Genomic DNA, 23430 nt, shown 5'->3' with positions numbered 1-23430 from the left:
TTAATAACCGCTGTCTGTCATTTACTATTTATGATCTCCGTTCCAATCCAATGAGGATCAAGGTGAAATATGAATGACCAACGAGCAAATGCCTTCTGCTTTTAATAAAGGACTCTACATGTCATGTTGCTACTTAGAAATAAATTAGAAAATAATATGCATCTATGCTGCTCGATTTAATAAACCAATAAGCCTCCACTTCACGTTATGCATAACAACAGGTCTTAAACATGCATCCTCTAGTCCTTATTGCTTCTATCAGATGACCGCAGCTATGTGCTCCTTCTGGCATGTAATATAGCTTATTAACTTAACTGTAGATTTGTTGATCAGAACAGGTATGGAGAAATGTAGCATGACATCACCTACTCACTGATGGATCCTATCGCCATCAGAATGAGAGTCCAAATAGCTGCTAAAAACATAGGGTTGGGTGTCATTTTTTTTTTTTTTTTTTTGCGATATCAGTGCCTAAATGGTTCCTGAACGGATGCATTAAAAAAAAAAAAAAAAAAAAAAAAAAAATATATATATATATATATATATATATATATATATATATATATATATATATATATATAATAACATGAATTGGCCATCAGCATTATAAAGGCATGTAATGTCAGTTTCATTCTGATTCGGTTCTAGTACGTACCGGTGACATAGGTAGCCAACCCTATAAAAACATTAACATAATTCAGAAGTAATACACACAACTCCAGTCTTTCAATTAACATTTTGTGAGATGAAAACCTGAATGTAAATAAATCAATTATTAAGACATTTTTAACGTTGCTTCTGGCTAAAATATCCAGATGATCTATGATCCAGATGATAGATGATCCATTATTGAGCAAGTGATGTAATGCTAAATTTCTCCTAATCTGTTCCCATTAAGAAACAAACTCATCTACATCTTGGATGGCCTGAGGGTGAGTACATTTTCAGCTAATTTTCATTTTTGGGGGAATCATTCCTTTCATATAAAATAACAAATGCACATGATTGTTTTTACTATGTATCATCCAGTCTGATTTTAGCTCATTCTTTTATATTTATCATCATAAATAGAATCTTGTGTAAATCTTGTGCAAATCTCTTTTTGCTTTGTCATTTTTGCCCATTTCAGTCAGTCTAGAGCAAGTTTTTTTTGTTAGCTTTTTTTTTTTTTTTTTTATTCCGCAGCCGTGTGACCTGAAATGACATTTTCATCTTGCAAGTCATTCCTCATCTTCAATTGTTGCTCTCGGTGACAAGCGAATCCTTAAATCTTTTGTACATCACGCTGGCTAGAACATCTGAATTGAATAGGCGCTACATTTATCCCACGTACATCAGCCACACACCTCATAAAGCCCTCAGCAACACACACACAACCCTTGCGCCCTCAGCGATAAGCGTGTACATCGCTCTTCCTTCCCTCATTCCATCTTTCTGCCGCTCTCGTATGCTCGTTCACTGTAAGCCGGCTGTTTATCTGAAGTTCCCTCCTGAAACACTGCAGCAATTTTGCCTTGATTATTCAGCCTTGTTTGATTGCTTATTCTTTCTGAAAGCATTTTGCTCCTTAGCCTGAGGTGACCCTGAATTAATCATTTATGTGAGTACGGTGATTGTTGTTACCCTGTTCTACTCATTGCCCTCAATGTTTGGAATGAACATCAGTTTTCGAGCTCTGTGCTCTTATGTCTAAAGTCTTTATTTGTGTCACTATTTTATTTTTCTGTGGCATTCCATACTTTTATGAAAAAGCATCTGAGACAGATAAAATAAGAAAATGTGATTTTTAATTTGCCACCATGATGCTTGGGTCTTGTGGATGGTTGTTAGGGAATGGTTGGGTTGCTAGGGTGTTCTGGCCCCGCAAACAGTATAAAGCCCTGTTTGCAAACATATAAATGATAACTATATAGATAACAATATTAGGATCCACACCAGTGAAATTATAGCTAGATTTAGTAATTTTAGGACTAGGGCTGTATAAAATTATTAAAATAATACAAAATAAAATTTTGTTTTTATGGTTTAATATTTATATATATTTTTTAATTTTATATAGTATTTTAAGCTTTAAGTTTCCGAATATTTTAAAGTCAGAACACTCGTTTGTAGTACAATGTTGTGGGACAACTTTCACAAATGTAATAATTATTGTTTAAATTTTTTTTAATTTAACCTTTATTTAACCAGATAAAAAACTCATTGAGATTAAAAATCTCTTTTTCAAGAGTGACCTGGCCAAGACAACAGCATTTACATACAATTTAAAAACATACATGACATCAAAAAAACAAATGATATTTAGTCAATGTGTACAAGTTTAGAAACATAGTTTTACATTTTCCAAGTTCATTGAGTTCACGCTTCTTTAGAATAGATTTAAATTCTCCCAATGTCACAAGTTCAGAAAGATTTAGGTCCTTTTGCAGTTCATTCCATGCACGGGGGGCAGTGTACTGAAATGCTGCCTTACCCAACTCTGTTCTCACTCTGGGAACCACCATCAGTATGTTCCTCTGAGAACGCAGAGCATACTGTTGTTGGTTTTCGTCTGTTAAAATGCATAAATTCAATGGAAATCACTAATACCTGCATGTATGAGCAATAGTAATGACACTTGCATTAGTCAGCACCACTAAAAAATCAGTGAAAGCCTCAAAATCCCCTGAGCGATTCAAGAGCAACAGACTTTCTCTGCAGAATCATGAGTCATGACCTTGCAAGGGCAGCAGAGGTGACCATGTGTTCTGATGTTGTGGATTCTGGCGTCATGCTCAACTGAGACGTGTAAAAGATTCACTCAAGCCTGAGAGCTTCAGCTAATCTCTCTCATGGTTCACACACGTGTCCCATTGCCCACTGCGGTTCTATTCGTTTCAGTGCTTTAAATGGTCTGTAGATTACGGTCTTTTTTTGGTTTTTCATAAACCGTCTGACAAAAGTGTGCGGTGTCTACACAACATATTAAACTCGTATATTTTAAAAGAGTGAAAAAAAATCTTTTTTTTTAAATTAAAGATATGACCCTTTAAAACACTTCTACTCTCAAGGGTTGTAGCAGATGCTGTGGTTTGAAAAGTACTCATGAATTTTACATTAGTATGGAGTTTGTAAGCCATTAGGCCCCAAAGAGTCTTACAGCAGTATTAGAGTATTTTTAAATGATTGGGGATTGCTTAAGCTTTCATTGCAAGCATGGCAGAGTTGCAGAGTAATATTGACAAGAGGGAATGTTTGTTGTTTTATCAGAATAGCTTGCGATCACTCAGCTCTGTTACAGAGACTTTATGCAATTAAAATGTTAATGTGACTTCACAGAATCGCTGTAGGTTGGAGCAGTATCTCTTATTCCAGCTTACAGTTACTCTGAGTCTGTCGGGCTGCTTTCTTTTGTCACCTTACATGTCTAAAAATATAACTCAACTGTGAGGGCTTAGACAAAGTTATTGCTTCAGACACAGAACCAACAGCCTGCTGACGGCACTTTTCCTAGTCAATTCTCCGAGGGTTTGACTGGGATTACAGCCGTGCATCCTGGGACATATGGCGTTATGTATCGAGAGTGACGCTTGTGACTGTAATTCACTAAGTTTTGGAGCCAATCCTGAGCTAATGGAAAAAAAAAAATCGAGTGTGCTTTCTGTCTGACAAGAAGGTCTTCAGGTTGTTCGTTGGAAATGTGTAAGAAAAAGTATCGCAAGCTCATTTGGGAGCAGCAATTATACCATTTTAGAAACGGGTGCTGGAGACTTAATGGGTCTTAAATAGCCAGAAAAGGCCATTAGAAGATATTTGTAGAGAATGATGGAGGAAATGGGTGCAGAACAAACCCGTGGCACTATTTAACTTCAGTGTGTAGCTCATCTTGCAGCGTTTGTGCTCAAGACATGAATGATTCCTAGGATCATTAGATGTGTAAATCGAACGTTTCGGCACAATACGATCTGACATTTATTTCCAGTGATATAGCATTTACCCATACCTCAAAACATGCTGTTATGTGATTGCAATTTAAGTAGATTTAGGGGGTTGTGATCGATATACTGATTGTGATGATATGTGCTTTTTTATACAACCAGTCACTTTTTTTATTAACTCACAAAAGCAACCAAAATATAAGATGAACATTTAATTGAATTCTTTGAAAATTACAAGTCTTATTTCTCCGTTTTGACGTGCACAACAAAAAAACAAAAAAAAAAGTTTCTTATAGCCTTCATGAAATAAAAATGAACAGTACTTTTTCTTATGGAATATGGCTGTGCTTATTATAAATTATCTGTGCATAATTAAATCCTGCCTTACATTTTTTTTCCGAGAAGCCATTTTACTCGGAAACACTATGTCACATAGGGAAGAAAATGCGCTCACAATGTCATTTTCACGCTGACTTTATAGAATATAGAAAATAAATCAAGTCACAAGGGATCATCAGTCATCTGATGGCTTCGTTTTAATGGCTTGTTAAGCATGACAAGCAATGACAGCAATCAAAATATCTATAAAATTTCAGATCTAGTATCCTCATTAGGTTGTACAACAAAATGAGGTACTACAGATGTTGAAAAATGTTTATACATAAAAAGAAATGTCAAAGTGTTAAAACAAACAAATATTTGATGACAGCTTAGTCAAATAATAATCATAATAATCGTTTCATTTGTGAGGTTTCTCTTTAGGACATTGTGTGCAAAATAAAGGTGCATAAAAAATCAGCAATTTCTCACAAATCATAAAACTTTGAGCATTATTTCATAAACCGAAAACAGGCAGAACAATTTGGAGAGGCACATCTAATTGCAATTTAATAATAATAATAATAATAATAACAATATTATTATATATATTATTATTATGAATAATAATTAATTTAAAATTGATTTAAAAATAATTTTAATTTTATTTGTTATATATATATATATATAATATATATATATATATATATATTATATATATATATATATATATATATATATATATATAGGAAAAACGTTAAAAACTAAACGTGGAAAAACATGCTCACACACACACACGTTTGTTTTTGTGAAAAGTGTGTTCATCCTATAGGTGTAATGGTTTTTATACTGTAGAAACTGTATATTCTATGGTCCTACACCAACCCTACACCTAACCCTAACCCTCACAGGAAACTATGTGCATTTTTACTTTCTCAAAAAAACCCATTCTGTATGATTTATAAGCGTTTTGAAAATGGGGATTTGGGTTATGTCCTCATAAGTCACCCTCTCCTTGTAATACCTGTGTCATACCCATGTCATTATACAGAGTTGTGTCCTGATATGACACAAAAACAAGAGCACACTAACACACACACTCTCACACACACACACTGTATTATCATGTTGTTCATTATGTATCATTGCACCCCTACAAATCATCATGTGTTTTGTTGATCATCTTAGCAACCATATATTAACCATTCACAGCACTCTAGTATCAAATCTTTTTTCTTACCATGCAAATATTCCCTGTAATAATTACGGTAATATTTATAATCTAAGTTAATACAGATACAAGCTAGTTTATGACAGCCCCACCGCTAGTATCGAGTCCCACGTAGGAGATGGAAGGATATAAAACTGGAGTGACGACCGTGAAGGACGAGAGAGGACCAGGCCTGGGACATTATTTTATGTTTTGGCTTTTATTTGTGCGCGTCAGTCGCCGTGAGGGGCTGACGCGCTGTTTTGTATTTATTTTGAATATTAAAATTATGTTTTGATTGTGCGCCGGTTCCCGCCTCCTTCTTCCCGATGAGTATGGAGTTGTATATCATTACAGTGGTGCCGAAACCCGGGAGAAGGAGGGACGCGCTGCTGAAGATCCCTCGCCGCTGTGGTGAATCCGCGGTGCCCTCGAGCTGGCGAGGTACGTGCCGCCATTGACGCTCGAGGCGGTGGGCTGGAGCGAGTTGCCGGGGACGGGCGAGCTCGCTGCCGACCGCCCACGACAAGGAGGGGCGGCTGCCGTCCGTGAGGGAGCGGAGGAGTCGGCGCCGTTCGCCAGGGGGCCGGAGCCTGCCGCCTCCGTGACGGAATCCGGAGGGGCAGGGAACGGGGGACTCCTGCCGCTGCCCAAAATCGGAGGAGCCGTCGCCGTCCATCGGGCGGCGGAGGAGTGTCGCGCCGTCCGCCGAGGGCCGTCCAGTGCCACCGCCAGGCACCGCGGAGGAGATCACCCAGCTGGTGGAGGGCCGAGCAGCAGTGCGTCTGGGAACCGGATTTTTTTTTTTTTTTTTTTCTCTCTCCCCTCTCTCGTCCCTGTCGCTCCTCCTTCCATCTCCTTTTCTCTCGCCTCGTCTGTCCTACCCCCAGGTTCCTGCAGGTCCCCGTGAGCGGTCCCCCCCGGAGGGAAGGGGGGGGGGGGGGGAGTAGAGCGCAGTCTCGAGGGTACCCCCCGGCCTGCGAGGGGCGATGGGGGTATGTGGCGAGTGGGGCGGGGCCGAGAGGCGTGGGAACGAGGAGTGAGGCCAGGTGTAGTGATTGGAGATGAGCTACACCTGAGCCCCACCGCTAGTATCGAGTCCCACGTATCTTTCATTGAATATCTCTCTTTTTGCTTCATAAGCTGCCTTTGTTTATATAAGTGTGTGTATTTAGAAGGTCACATTTCCTTGATAAAAGAATAAAATCTCAGTATTTCACATCATCTCCACTGACGCAGACTATAATTGCTAAGCCATTATTGTATCGTTTCACATTTCATGTTTAAACCAGTACTGGCAAATCCATTTATCATTTTCACTGCTCGGAGATAAAAAAAAACTTTTTGGCCAGAAAGTTTTAGTCTCTGTCAAGAAGATGTGCTGAATGATAAAATATCCTAATGGTCACACGAAGCCGGCAGTGCAATGCATTTGCATAATTGGATTCCACGTTAACATCATAACGTGTGCATTTTGAAGCATGAGTAAGCAACGTCAGAACACGATTATCAAACTCATCGCGATGCACCGATTAGCATTCTTCATTTGTGTGGAAGTTCATTCTCCCTGCGATTCTAATTGGTTCAAGATAAACTACACATACGACATCAGAGCTTCCTCCTTATTTGTGATTCAAGCGGGAATTCATAGGTTGCAGAAGTGGCATGGAGAATGATCACTGCAGCTGAAGAGAGGGAGGACTCAAGGTTGTTTGTCTTTTGTCAGACAATGTTCTCCGACTCAGCCTCTCATTTAGATATCGAACAGCATCACATGGTTGCGGCTACAAGTCGCTTTCCTCTTCAGTTAAGGACCCCTGTGCCACCTCTCGTGGCTTTTAAGGCCTACATCATGGATGTGCATTCAAGAATGCAATTCCCAAGGGAAAATAGATACTTTGATCAATGATCCTCGAATAAAATGTACCCAGCATCAGTCAAATAATAATTGTATTATCTGGTGAAGCATTGAAAGTCAACATGAATTTCTGCTTTTTCAATACATATTCCTGGTTTCACTGTGCATAATTTATTGGTAATTCCTACGAATATTTGTCTGTTCTTGTAAATTTAATTTCACCAGAGCATCACTTTTTTAATTGCTGCTTATATACTTAAAAAAAAATTCTAAGTTGTAAAAAAAAAAAACTCTTTAATTCTTTCTACTTCGTAATTGTATGTTTACTTCCAAGTATTACTAACAGTTATTTCAGTGAAACTTTTTACTGTACCTATTTTTTTTTTCAAAAATGTTTCTATCTTCCAGTGGATAAAATCATGCTTTTTTTCCACTTTATGTCCCGTTTTTATGGAATATTACAAAAGGAAAAACGTTGTAAACATTATTTCATGTGGATTTTAAAAGTAATGAAAATTTTTTCAAGAAAATTAAGCAATTCATCTCACGAGAGTCAATCAAGGCATCTAAGAGAAGGTTAGGAGTTTAAAAAAGCCAAAAGATAACTCATACCGTCTGATCTACAAGATTAATCTGATAAATGGTTTTCTCAGTTATTAACAAAAACAGCCTTTGAATGGCGAAGAACGGTACTACGCTGATTTGATCTCTCCCGTTGTACACAGGCTCCTGTAACTCCAGGGATACCTTGACTGATGGATGAGTGATGAAACAGCCGATTTATTCCCTGAACCCTGTAAAACTTCACACACTGGATGGATGTATGCTGATTTTTTTCACTTTCTGAAACACTGTCAGGCCATCCAGCTAGGCATAAATAACACTGAGGGATAGGGCTGTGTTTGTCTGCTCTGTGAAGGACGAGCAGGCTGATGGCATACATTGTGTAAACACACACACACACACACACACACACACACAATTAGTTGTAATATTTGCACGAAACAACATCTGCCTTGCAGTCCTATTGAGTGAGTCAAGGCCGTTTGGAGTAAAGAGAACCATCTCAGTCTCTCTGAGTGAATTGACTACTGGCTCTTTTAATATTCGGTCAATGACTAAACGAAAGTAGCTACTGTGCAACGACATGAATATTTTAGCTCATCCTCCAGAGATGGAGGTGGCCGTGTTCTCCTACTGCAAGTCAACTCAGGAGCCTTATCATTTGCAGAGAGCAATGGTACACCTGTGATTAATTTACCATCAGGGCCAGTTAGTATATGCATCATTTCATGCAGGAAAAAACATTTGGTTGCATCCCATCATACTCTGGATATGACCTAATATTTATTGAAAGTAAAAGTAATGTGACATACAGCCAAGTATGGTGACCCATACTCAGAATTTGTGCTCTGCATTTAATCCATCCAAAGTGCACACAACACACACCATGAACACACACCTGGAGCAGTGGGCAGCCATTTATGCTGCGGCGCCCAGGGAACAGTTGGGATCAGTGCCTTGTTCAAGGGCACCTCAGTCGTGGTATTGCCGGCCCGAGACTCAAACCCACAACCTTAGGGTTAGGAGTTGAACTCAAACTATGTATACGGTTCACTCCTATTCAAAAGTTTAGGGAGTAAGAAAGAAGTCTCAACAAGGCTGTATCTATTTGCTACAAAAATACAGTAAAAACAGTTATGTCGTGAAATATTATTACAATTTAAAGTATCAATTTTCTATGTGAATATGTTGTGAAATGTAATTTATTCCTTTGATCTAAAGCTGAATTTTCAACATCATTACTCCAATCTTCAGTGTCACATGATCCTTCAGAAATCATTATATGCTGCTAAAGAAACATTTCAGACGATTAATGTTGAAAACATTTGCATAGTTTAATTTTTCAAGATTCTTTGATGGATATAAAGTAAAAAAACAGCACACAAATACAGCATATATTTTGAAAAGATTTACATGTATCAAATATTATTAATAGCTTAAGTTTCTTCCCCGCTGCAGAAACCACCACAGGTTCATCAGTGTGAACAAAATTATTCTTTTTTTGTAGGGCTACACAATAAATCGCATGTGACTGATGAATTTGTCTTATTAATGTTAGTAATTTCAAAATTACATTTTAATTTTAAAATTTTTTCCACCATGCAAAATAGTTCAATGGCATGGTTTATATTAATGCAGAATTAATATGAAGTGTTTTCCAGTTCTGAACATGGCCAGCTCAGTCAATCTGTTGTTATAAACATCTATTGATCAGTTCTGGTTGTTTTTAGGCCTTTCAGTCAATCTAGCTTTTAGTAGCTCTCAAGAATGACTCATGCTCCATTGTCCAGAGCAAGATGTTCAAACCGTTCAAGCCCACGCCCAACCGATAACCTCTGCCTGCTGCTTCTTCCCAGAATACATTGGGCAAATAGTTGAAATTAGCCTCACATTCCCCTTTCTCTGTTTTCTCGCTGAACAAAGTGCCTCATTCTACCGTGAGCCACAGGTGGAGAGTTCACTCCTTTTGTTCCGCTGCGTGCTGTGCCATTCAAACCATCGCTGTGATCTGCATCACCACAGCCGCTTTGAAAGACTATTTTAAACCCCCTGTCTCCCACCCGCCCCTCCAGACATGACTTTGACTCTATAATAACGCTGCACATCATCTTATTGTGTTTCTGCAATTTCCATGATATTGTGCCGTCTGTCTCCAGACAGCCAACCAACTGGGTTTCTTTTACTAATTCCGTCCCCTTGTTAGTCACATGGATACATTTTATGTGCCTTCCGTGTGAGATGTTTCTTAGACTATAAATGAAGCCCTTGATGCTTTGTGCTGGGGCCGCGGCTTTCAACGTGCCAACAGGCTTCAGTGGATGAGTCAAACTACTCATATAATAATGAATTGTGCATTAGGGACTTATTGCAAAAAGGGAAAATAGAGGTGAGCTTTAATTTGATAGCCGTTTGATACTTTGGTTTACGTGCAGTCAGGATGAATGCATCAAGTTATTGGTCCAGTTAATAGAGAGAGCGAGGACTTGAAATATGAAGTTATAGCAACACACTTTTGTGGGCAAATGAAACCATGCAAAATGCAAATGAATGACGCAGTCTCTTTTTCACGGAAACCTCTCTTTTTTTAAGTTTTGTGTTTATACTTACGGACTACTTATGCTAATAAAGTAGTAGCTTGGGAAATGCAAAACACAGAGGTTTCATTACCTTCTTCTGACAGCAGTCTTTCCATCTCATTGCATCACATTTCAACAGTCCCTATGGGATCTGCACCATTAATGGATACTGCACACATAATGTTTCCCTTCACTGGAAAAAGCACAAGTAATGTAAACACAGCCTATTAGGTGGTTCTCTAGGGCTGTTTGTGGGCATCGTAGAGTGTACCAGGGGAATTAACTGTATTGTATTGGATATATTGTATTTTTTTTGTACTTTTCTCGCTGTCTTCATGGCCATCTTTATTAACAGATCGCTGTTAAAGAGAGCCAAATCTTTGATTTATTTCTGAGAATTTGTGTTGGTTAAATGTCCCATAAATAATGATGCATGACACAACATTTGACAGCTTAATAATTAATAACTGTATGCACAGAAAACAAGCTTTTTGGACAATTTTCTGCTTGCTTTGCTCATTTTTGGACACCATGAGAGGCTGTTTAGAAACTAAGTCTCTATTCAGTTTATTATTAAATGCGGCATTCTAATGAAGGCAGTAAGTGCATTATAAAAATATGACAAGATATATAACTTTATAATTGTATTTCTTGCACATTTTACCGTGCTTTTTTTCACTGAGAAAAAAAACATTTTGCCAAATCTTTTCAGAATGGAAAAAGGTCTCTTTCTGCGCTGATTAAATTTAGACTGATTCATAGCCCCAAGAGTACCAAGAGGTTTGACATACTCTTTAAAGAAATTAATTTACTTAATTTGGGAATTCATCTTGGGGTCATGCCTCTGTTATAACCACTAACTAATTTTCTACAAATCTATTAATACTAGGATGAATCTCATGAAGCCTGTCTAGAACAAATCCAGGCCATATTTCACCACGAAATCAGACTTTGCTTGGTGAAAATGAAGCCTATTTTAGGACCATAATATTTATAATAATTGGTGAAGCATTTCTACATCATTGTTCTGCTTTTTGTTAGTTAAATGGTTAGTTAAATAGTAAAACCTGCTATATTACAGTAATAAGTATCACAGCTGAGAGTAATAAATTCAGACACATTCTTTTAAATTTGAGGGGAAATGTGCATTTGGTTTTGTTTATTATATGTTTGAATTCTTTCCTTTTGATGTTGATCACAAAAAAAAAAAAATGCAATATTAAGATTTGATCAAATCTTTCCACAGAGCACATTTGTGACATCAATAATTGTAATTATAATTATTAGAAAGTAGATGAATTGTGCTGCACTAATTCTAAGACATTTTCATGAGTAGGAACTGAAATAATATAAAAAACAACACATGAGGCAAACTGATTGTTGGAATGTATCTTGCTTCATTTGATTTTGGCTGACAACCGGCTGATCTAGGAAGTGTGTGTGTTTCCTTTGCTTTTATATGAATGCAACTCAAAATATCATAAACTAGAAATGTTTCTGTAAGGGAGTGTACTCCACACCATCTGCCCAGCCTGTGCATTGTCTATTTCACATGGCTCTGTGAAAGGGAGAGCGCTAGTAAATGGTAAGTTTGTGTTTGTGTTGTGCCAGGTGTGCGATGGGTCCCCAGAGTACCTAGAGGCAGAGGAAGGAGCCGCTTCAGGTGTGGAGCTCTTACAAGTACGAAGACGTTCCAGTCGGAACCTGCAGCTGCCCCCGTTGATCTTCCGGCAAGCTGAGCAACATGACTGGAACAGCAAAGAGACTGAGCCAATCGCCCGTCCAACCACTCTGGCGCTGCGCACCCCCCCGCTCATCGCCATCACATCTGCTGACGCCGGCAGGTGAGCAAAACAGCCTTTTGTGTGGATGCGTAAAATTAGGACAGTCCATCTTATTGTGCTGTTTTCAAGATGTAAGTGAGATGCGGATGAGTTTGGATGATGCATTTATTTCCTGACATGCCTTAAAATATATTTTTAGATTTCCTTTCTTTGTCGCTTACTGTCAAAGATAAGTTTAAAGAATAAAGGATGCACATGCTGCCACATTTGATGATGAACAATATTCTTGTTGCACATGCTTGTTGCCTCATAAACATGACTAAATAAGTATAGTATTATTCAGTAACACTTCAGATGTTGGTGTTGACTATAAGTGACTTTGCAAGTACATGTCAGCTAGTCATTAGGGTGTTTGTAGACTGCATGCTTAATATCTGCTAATACTTTATTTTGATGATCCCCTAAAGACGCTCTACGATTACATATTCTCCTAAAGTTGTGCACATCCAAATGAGTCTAATTAGGTTCAGGTGCAAGGTAAAAAAATAACAAATAATTAACAGAAAAAATAATGTCTGCACACTGAAATGTTTGCTTTGGAGCTGTAATTTCAGTGTGTGGACATTTTTTTCTTTGTAACTTATTGAACCTAATCTAACAGTCTACTAATACTCCAATGAGAGGTAGTTGTAGTTGCAAACGTACTCATAGTCAACTGAATTTCTGAAGGCGACCATGAAAATAAAGTATAACCTATTAACTTTCTTCAACAGTGCACAAAACGCATGCAAAATAAACTGTCAGCAATCTAAATTGCCACTAAATTATGATGAATTCTAATATGCTTCCTTATAATTCCTTATAATTGACTTCCCTAAACAGATAAATATGCCCTTGTTGTGGCATTTCATGTTGTTAATGTGATCATTAAATGGAAAAATATAAGCACTTGTATCCACTATAATTTTTCTGTGCCAGGTCAAAAATCTGTCATAACATAAAAATATTTGGTTGTAAATCGTTTCATCTCTAGTGCACCAAGTTTTTTTTTCAACCCACATGGTCATTTGTGAAGAACACATTGTGGGAGTCTTCATACAAACACTTGGATATTTCTCAGCAGTGGTGTTTCATCATCGCCAGTGATAGAAATGTAAGAATGAAGTGGGCATGGCGATAAAATCGACTGCTTGGCTTTGACAAATATTGGCTTCACTACCAACTCCTCAAAATCTGTTTAGAGTGAGAAGTTCTTTGGTGGGAGGGCTAGATTAGAACACACTTTGACATTTTGTCCAGTGTAACCCTGTTGCTGTTTTTGTCACTTATCATCCATGCAGCCTGTTCCTTCTTTGATGGACTCTTTAAAGAGGCAGAGCTGAAGGGTGTCTCTCCAGGGCCTCAAGCCGATGGATGAAAGAGAATTTGTGACTTAAGATCGGTTTCTTATTAGGTATCCACAGCAATATTCAATGTCATTTATCTGTGAACTTCTTGCATCTAAAATTTTGTAGTCTTCACTTTTAGGTGATACTATTTCACACTTGATTTTCACTTTTACTGAAGACAACATGAGTGCAGCTTGCCTGTGCAGAACTTTGTGGGTGTTGTGGGTGGTTGCTTACAGGCAAAAAAAAGCCCTCTCCCAATATTCAGGATGAGGTCGCATTGGTGTTTTTATAGTCTTAAACCGGGATGTAAAGTTTACACTATGGGCTTAGTAGCTACTTGTTTGTTTGTAAAAAAGTCGACTTCAAATTTATAAACAGATGAGGTATTGAAAAGCCATGCATTTCAGTTTTGTTCAGTGGAAATTAGTCTCTTTTATTAATTAGATTTTCTTTTGAAATATGACAATCAGTAATCCGTTAAATATTATTTAGGAACTGTATTTTTATTGATGCAGTTGTTTTTATTTCAACCATTATTCCTGAAAATATTATGTAGGGTTGCATTTCAGCTGTGACTCCTGCATTTTTAGACGAGGTTGTTTATGGTTTAGATGTTAAGACTGTGAAGTCTCACATGAACTACTACTGTACAGAGTTTTATCAGGGCCAATATAGCATCATGAATATTTCATCAGCTGTGTTGACTTCATGATTGAAGTGCAAGTTCTTGCATTTTAAAGATTTGGCATGTTTTTTAATAAGGTTTAACAAACAGCTGACGTTCCACATGAGCCGGCAACATGAATACATGCATGTGTCAAATACAGCCTTATTCTATAACACAGAAATCAGTGGCACCCCGCCATTCACAATCAATTTCCTCTGTGGCTATTCATTGAAAAGCTGCGTCATCTTGGAGCTACATTTTATATTTAGGCCAAACTAGACGTGTACTGCTGTAGTGTTTTAGAGTGCCAGGATTCAATCAAACCTTATTGACTGGGTACAATCTCCTTTCATTAACGTCTAATAGTTTACAAGGTTAGATGAAAAGATGGAAGTGCTGCTAAGAACCAAGGACAGAATTATTTTTCTCAAAAAAGGTCTTCTCTTATGTTGCCCCGCAGAGAAAACACTGTTAGACCCCTTCACGTTGTTGGGAACGAGAAAGTAATTTCCTGTCAGGTTCTGAATCACAGACATCCAGTTTAAATGTCACAATGATCGCAAGTCATATAAATCATTAGTCATTTGCCCTGTAAAGTGGAATTAATAGAGTACCTGACGCACTTTCCTGCGATTGCATTACAGATTTTCTGATCTATACAAACTGAGATCTTTACTGCTTTCTAAAGAAATTTCCTAGATGTATTGTCCAGTTTGGCCCCAGGCATGGTTCATTTATAATTCATTCAGTGTGTGCTACTAACTCTCACTGAATTTCGTCAACATGCTAACACATTTTGCCGGCTCTGCTGCTGATTGGGTCGATTTGACTGGCTCGTTGGCCACCCTGTTAGTGACACTATGACTCTTTAAATCAGCTTTAGCACTGATACTGCTGAACTGTGTTCTTTTAAGTCTGAAGTACATTATATTAACACCTGCCATTGAGGCTGACCTCAGCAGATTTTTTTTTCTAGATACAGCTTGGTATATTCAAAGTCAGAAGATGTTCATAGTTTCACAGTCATATGAAAATGGGAATTTGTCTCTTTCTGAAGCCTTGCTGTGCTGGAGTGGCAATATCAGCAGCCTGAATCAGCCGTGGACCGGAATACAATTTTTCTGTGTCTAGTGAGTCATGTTCTGCCCCTTGATATGTGAATACATCTGGGATTCGTTTAGAAGTTTGTGCATGCTTTGGCATGTAATAAATAGCTCATGCGTCAGGCTCCATGTAAAGCATAAAAAATTATTTTCTCAGTTTTAATTTTTTGCATCGTTTGATGTAAACCCTGGCTCTGCATTAGCATGTTCTTCAATTACAGATTATTCACATGGTTCTGTTCAGTATTAGAGATGTGCAGGAATTGAATGAGTAAGCTATGTATAGTTGTTTTGGGGTCATGATCACATACCAAATGACCTCACTAACTCACTAGTTGGTGGTTAGATGACTAGTCAATCACTCTGACACATTTGTACCTGTCTACACCACCCTTAAAAGTGACATCCAGAGACACATCTGTGGTGAGTTCAAGGAAGAAGGGTCAGTTTATGAATTTCTGATTTGATGAATAACATTTACCACAAAACATTTATTTGTATTATCAGTATCATTGACAACCATTCCCGTACCCAGTGGCATCAAATTTAATGTAGCCTGTTTTATTCTTCTGAAAGGTTTACTTGTCTGACTCCTGCATGCAGATTCATACCTGCAAAAATGTTTTGTCTTTCCAAGCTCACAGAGCACAAACCGCAAGCAAACGTTAAACCAATTGCTGCTTTGATTTGCCCTACAAGACCTATTTCCATTATTCAGTTCAATCTTGGAACTTATCAACTCAGTCAGCCTACAGTAAACTTAATTTGCATGGGAAAATTTGGTTTGAAGCACCCACCAATAAGTTGATGAAAAATGTTAGTTAATCGTAGCGTGAAAATAGCTGCTTTCAGTTCCTGTTTTGAGATATTTTCTTTTGAAATAGTAGGTTGGGATGAGACCCACAGATTATATTTGTTTAGTCTAAAAACCATGAGCCATGATTTTTTGTTTGTGCAATTGCTAGTCACAAAAACAAAATTATTATTTCTCTAATTATTATAACGTCCAGGAGTCACAACCACACATCAAGACATTGTTCAGATGATTTTTTTCAAGAGATTTTACATGTTTCCTTCATGAAATGTGTTGAACTATATTTTTTTACACACATCATCCTAAACCTTCCATTGCAAATACCAAAACGTCATTTTAGAGCTAATAACTAGGCTTGAGCCATTGATATGCAGGCTCATGCAGTTATTAATGCAGTCTAATCCAGTTATTAGAGAGTGAGAGAGAGTAAAAGATCATGTGTTAAGTAAAGATCATTTTCCATGAAGATATTTTGTAAATCTCCTACCATATATATATCAAACCGTAATTTTTGATTAGTAATATGCGTTTCTAAGGACTTAATTTGGACAACTTTAAAGGCTATTTTCTTTAATACTTAGTTTTTTTTGCACTCTCGGATTCCAGATTTTCAAATAGTTGTATCTAGGCCAAATATTGTCTTATCATAACAAACCATACATCAATGGAAACCCAATTTATTCTGCTCCCCAAATCTCCATCAAAAGGCTTAAATAGTTGATTACAAGTGTTCCTTGCAATTTTATGCTAAAATGTTTGTTAAAGGGGTCATATGATGCGATTTCAAGTTTTCCTTTCTTTTTTGAGTTTTCCCAGCTGATTGTGCATAGATAAGATCCTTGAAGTTGCAAAGACTAAAGTCTCAAAACCAACAAGATATTCTTTATCAAAGTTAAAACTCTGCCACGCCCCACTAAAACGGTTCTTTCAAACACACCCCCATGTGTCTACGTCACTATGTGGGAAGATTTGTGTATTGCCGCCCAAAATGTTAATGCAAAGGAAGAAGGTGTGGTTTCAGTAACCTTTCCGCAGTTAATGTTGAAGCAGCTATGTCAGACATATGGTGTGTGTGTTTGTAGGCAAAAGCACTTTATTTGGCCTTCTGAAAGTAGATGCATTTAGGAATTTTAAGATTACTTACAAGTTACAACGGAGCAGCAACGCATTTTATGGACGACCGTTTCCTGAAACTAGGAGAGAAGGTAATTCTGACTTTGCTATGACAATCTGGCGTTTCTGAATCAGCTACTGTAAGTATGTTTTGTTGTTAAAGTATTTGCTATTGACTGTTAAAATGTGGTGTTTTGCATGCTGTGTGTTTGTGTGTGCGCGCGTATGTGAGAGGGAGAGAGAGACAAAAGGTCACTCACATCACAGTGGAGTCAACTCAGCTGTCTTAACTGTCCGTGGTTTGTGTACTGCAAACACATGAGGCTTTTGGCTTGAACTGATGGTAAAATTAAGGACATTATTAACTGTCTTTACATTTATTTTGAAAGGAAAAGCTCGCGATTATGGAAAGGGGCGTTACATTTCTGATGAGTGCTTGCTGTGTTCGGCCAATCACAATGTACTGGGTCAGTTGGCCAATCAGAGCAGACTGCTCTTGTCAGGAGGGACTTTGTAGGATGCAATAGAGCATCACAGTCCCGCCCACAGCTGGTGCCGGAAGTAAAAATTCAATGCAATTTCTGCATTGAAATTTGGGAAATAAGCCATAAAAACGTAACCATAACATGGTAGACTTAAAACCAGCTACGGCTGTACTAAGCGATAGTATATGCTCATATAAACGCAAAAGGATCATGGGGCACTAACCTTGTTTTGATATAATTTGATATATTTTTGACTAAGTACTTCATTACCCACAATCCTGAACAATCCCACAATCCCACAGTGATGCATCTGATTGGTGGAGCTTGTGTAACCATCTGGTTAAACCCCGCGAAAACTGAAGATCATTAATAAAAAATAAAATAAAATAAAAACCTGTGTTGCGTTTTTGTACGGTAGACTTATCAGTGCAATCATGATCTCCATGGCTGCCATGAGAAAATTCACTGGAGGAAAAAGTTTGCGGAGGCGGCCATCATCCATGCCGTGATCAGATTTGGAAGTAGCTCAAAAGGCTCGTTCGCGGTTGTGGCTCCAGTCGAATACAATGAGGCGCGGTGGTTTATGGGATGAGTAGTTCCTGCGCTCTAAATGAAAATATGTACACAGTCTTGTACCTTTGACTTTTTTGGGATTTTCTCTTAATTTTTTCACTCGAAATGATATGTTATATGCTTATGAGTTCAGCCGTAGCTGGTTATCATCACACATGCTCTAAAACTCTTTAGATACGGATTTTTCCGAAAGTCAATGGGAGAAATGAATGGGAAATTTACTTCCGGCACCAGAGCTCACTCGGGCTGTGGGCGGGACTGTGATGCTTTATTGAGAGAGGCGGGGCAAAGAGGACCTACAATCAGGGGCGTTGGACAGGGGGTAAAACCTGTACTGATTACCAGGGCCCCAAAGGAGAGAGGGCCCTTGAAAAGTCTGGAATATATATTTACAACATACAAGGGTGGGGGACCCATTAGGACTGCCTATGCATAGGGCCCGGGATCTTGTGCAGCGCCCCTGCCTACAATAATGTACAGTATTTAAAAAAAAATATATATATTTTTTTACATTTAAAACATATTCTGATATATCAAATACACAAAATAATTATAGTTAAAAAAACATGTATTGCCATACATCTACATAATCCTCTGACATTTTCTGTCTGCCAGTTTGTTCTCTTTATGTTAATTATAATGTAAGTAGCACAAGTATATATTTATTTATTTTCATTTTTGAAATTATGATGAAATTGTGACGTGCTGAATATTAGAAGCTTCTTATGCTGGGTCGCTTTTCCTCGGTGAGTTTGACAGTTTAAAATAACGGTCGCTCATGGTGAGCGGGAAAGTGGCCGGCAGCATCTGTGTGTGGAGATGATGCGCGCGCTCCTCCTGATCGTTTGCGGAGGCAGCAGACCCCAGCCTCGCCGTCTCTAGCGCAGAAACTCTCACAGAGAGAGAGATAGAGAGAGCGAGAGGGGCAGACAGCGGGATATTCTCACACACACTCCGACCGATAGCTTACCTGAAAACACCGGGAAAAATGGACCGAACCTACGCGATGGATACGGGTCACCGACCGGGTCTGAAGAAATCACGGATGTCGTGGCCGTCGTCTTTTCAGGGATTTAGACGGTAAGATCTGTCCTCTTCATCATTGAGGGGTAGATGGGTGTGTGAAGAGGCTTTTGCGAAGTGCACTTTCTTTGTGTAACGTTAGATCAGTTCATCTCCGGAAGAAATTGGGCTTGTTTAGCTTGGAATGAACTTTAAAGTCAATGGACTTTGTTGAAACTAACTGTGTCTTGAAGCGCATGGAGTGTCTTTGTTACGCACGAGACTCCTCGCGCCTGGGATTGTTTATATATATATATATATATATATATATATATATATATATATATATATATATATTAGTTGTTTCATTATTCGTAACGTTATATAATTAGGGTACAAATTTAATCTCTAATAAAAAACGACATCCATATAGGATCGTCTTTTTTAAAATATTTTTTTTATTTTTATTTTTCTGTAATCGTTTATAAAGGTCCTGTCTTTATTTAATGGTCCTGGGTAACTTAACGTTACGAGATCTGGAATATATATTTACTATATATATATATATATATATATATATATATATATATATATATATATATATATATATATATATTTGTGAGTATATAGGGGTTATATGTGGATTATGGCAGTTTTATCTTATGTATATTGATAATCTGGTTAATTATATGCAATCTAGATATTGCTTGCAAATTCACTTGTGCTTATATAGAATTATCTAATGCTGGTGGCAATTGTGTTGCAACCATTTTGTTTAGCTTATGCATTATCAACTCCTAGCATATGGCTGTTCGGGTTTTAATCGGTTTTTTTCTTTTATGTATCAAATATGCAGATCTTTGAGTACTGATACCCATATTAATGTTTTTTGTTTTGTTCCATTTGTTATGTCATAGTTTCATTTGTTTGTCACAATAATATTAATATTAGACTATTATACAAAAAATACAGAACAATATGCATTATTAAAATTATAAATAAATAATTGCATTATTATAATTTTGACATTGTATTTAAAGTTATTGGCAATCAACCAATTAACAGTCAAGTTTAGATTGCACTGATGCCAGTCCTCATGTCAGTCTCAGAGTTGCCTTGTGAGGCACCATTCTATCTTGCTGATCATAAATCATAGTTGTTGTTCTACCTTGAATTGTCCTCAAGAGGACAAATCTCTACATTTACAGGCATAATTAATGTGCCAAAGTGTCTTTCTCTCCTAAACCTCTAACCACATCCTCTCATTCTCATGCATGGGTGAGGAAAAACAGCATAGCAAGTGTTAATTGTCTACTCAGTTGCCATTGGTACAATCTTCTTTATTTTTTCTTTTGTCACTGATTAGACGGTATTGCCAACTCAAGATGTTTTTTTTTTTCCCCTCTGGAGTTAGTTTCAATATATCTTGATGAACACTGTAGGGGGTCATGCAGAGGTCAGTTTTTACTCTTGTATACAGAGAAAGCTTTGTCCTATGGCATTACTGGGCGGGCTGCCCTCATCTTCCAGTATATTGCTTATAAGGAGTAATGACAGTGTTCGTTTCATTCCCTGAGTGCAGTCCAGAAAGCTCATTGTTGGTCTTATCCAGGGATGGATGGATATATAGGCAATTATTTGAACAGCAGAACAAGACACTGCAGCAGGGATTTGACAGCTGACACTGTTTGTCACCAATTTTGTACTATTTGGTCAAATATGTGTAATGTTAAACCACTAGTGAAAGACACTTTCTGTCTGGAGGGTAATTGCTGTCAAAAAGCCAGTTATGCTCAGGAGTTAAAAGGCCATTACTTTTGCATTAGAAAGTGCACTTGGTAACCCAGCCTAATTAAGCTTCAACCAGCGTAATGCTCGTTTTTCATTGGCTTGTGATGGGGCTGTTTGTTGTATTTAGGGGGTTGGTCAGATTCATAAGCTTGAGTTATCATCCTCATTAGGGTGTATGTCCCTGTGACTAGTATACCCAGCCCCAAACAATATCTTCTAACAAATTAAACCATATCAAGATATACGAGTAGGGATATGCCAGTATCAAATTTTCATGTTGCGATTAATTGCTAATGCTTTTATCACTGTATATATTATAATCACGATATTGAAAATTAGATTTAAAAAAAGGGGCTATAATACAGTATAACAGGTTTAATAACTTTGTTCTTATAACAAAAATAACTGAATATTTAAATACAATAAAGCAGCACAGAAAAATATATGAAGTAAAACGTTTTATACCAATTAAAGTGCAAAAGAACCAATCAAGACCCATAGGTATCACTTTACAATAAGACGTAAGTTAACCTTAGGTAATGCATTAACATTCATAATAAGCAATAGCTACATTTTCTACAAAAGTACAAGTCTTAGTTCATGTTAGCTCATTAAATAACACAGTTGCAACTTTAGATTTTAACAACGTGGTATTAAATTTTGGAATCAATGCCTAAGATTGATGAATGTTCAGATGAATTTTTCATTGGCAGTTTATTTTAACTAATGAATTAACTAATTTTAACTAATAAAGAAAGCCCTAATGTAAATTGTGAATGAACAATAAAGAGTCAGAACACTTTCAAATATACATATATATTTTTAAGTTCGAAATAGAATAGCCTATTAAGTCAAAATATTTAAGTATTTGGTACTGTGATTAACACCATAGCAAATCCACAGATCTGAATGGCTATTTAAATATATTTAAATATGTTTTAGTAAGTAGCAGCAACTGCTTTATTTATGGGGTTTCCAGGGTAACGACTGCCTTTTCTGCTGTTTAGCGCCATCTGCTGTCAGAAAGTGAATGTGCTTTCATTCAGCATGTTCTCCCATGTGCTTCGAATACATGCTTGTTTAAATCGGAGTGCACACATGTCTTTCAAGCAGTGGTTTTGTAGAGCGGTGTTTTGCATTTTGACCAGTTGGTGGGAAAAGTATTCTTAAAATGCATCCCAAATTCGGAATAATTTGTAATGTATGATTATTCACAGTACTTAGAAGTGCCTGCGATAACAATATTGTGCATATTTATTACCGTGATGCATCGCATTTCTGAATACCGGCACATGTCTATATATGAGCGTTCTGTAACAACATCACGTGACTCATTGGGGTCAAGGGCATGTCCAATTACACCGTCTGTATTATATAGCTGTCCCTGTATATGCTTGTCTCATCTGCAGCAAAGATATATGGCTGTGTTTCTACCAAAACTCTGGATAGTTCACTTCTGTCTACTGGATGATTGCTGTTAAGATATTCCATCAAGAAGTCTTTGAAATTGTTGACATTTTGTAAGAAGCTGGAATCGTACATTAATGGTTTTTTATCTTCGGTTGATGTACTTCCCAAAAGTCATATTTGACAGTTTTTTTTCTTCTGTAGTTCATATTTTTAATTGCCCTGCCAACATTTTCACTTGCCTCACTTTACCAAAGAAGGATCAATTTGATTAAAGATCATATTAAGATTTTATTATTATTTATTATTTATTATTTTATTACCAGGATTTAAAAACACATATGATAGGTAAAAATTGATAGCCTGAATGCACTTTAAGTCGCTTTGGATAAAAGCGTCTGCTAAATGCATAAATTTAATTTAAATTTAATGTAATTTTAATTTAATTAAGTTTAAAACATTTCAATTTTTTTGCAAACCATTTTAATATGTATTAGAAACATTTGGTATATTTATGTATCTTATTATATAGTTTTTTTTTATTAAATGTAAAAAGAATTTCAACTTTTTGTTCACTAAAATGTATATATATTTTGTCCTATTTATATTAGTTGTTTTCATTACATCTAGTGATGCCATAAGGATTCACAATCTATTTTAAGGCAACACGAAGACATGGTATTGGTGGCTAATCAGCAGAATTTGCTATAACAGCATGCAATACAAAACACTCTTACATTGGCCTCGGGCTAGCAGACCATCTTTATTAAGTCCTGGCTGAAGTTCTCATTTTTGCAGTATTTAATTGTTTTACACTTCTCACTTTACTTGAGCTAATTTTAAATGCATGACCCACC

The 23430-nt window shown here is 37.2% G+C and overlaps 1 protein-coding gene across 4 annotated transcripts in view; it reads left to right on the top strand.

The window, feature by feature from the left end:
- The window catches only part of LOC113110191 (cAMP-specific 3',5'-cyclic phosphodiesterase 4D-like), a 185677-nt gene that overhangs the window by 13197 nt on the left and 149050 nt on the right, over positions 1 to 23430 (top strand). For 2 of the 4 annotated variants that reach the window (XM_026274237.1, XM_026274236.1), the window contains exon 2: positions 12055 to 12287. In XM_026274237.1, the coding sequence (XP_026130022.1) occupies positions 12055 to 12287 (233 nt within the window). Of the gene's footprint in view, positions 1 to 12054; positions 12288 to 19287; positions 19454 to 23430 lie in introns of those variants that run through there. The other 2 variants (XM_026274242.1, XM_026274239.1) reach the window with 1 other exon arrangement.

The sequence above is a fragment of the Carassius auratus genome, chromosome 10 (assembly GCF_003368295.1).
Source record: "Carassius auratus strain Wakin chromosome 10, ASM336829v1, whole genome shotgun sequence".
Lineage (NCBI taxonomy): Eukaryota > Metazoa > Chordata > Actinopteri > Cypriniformes > Cyprinidae > Carassius > Carassius auratus.
This window is presented reverse-complemented; position numbering and strand designations above follow the sequence as displayed.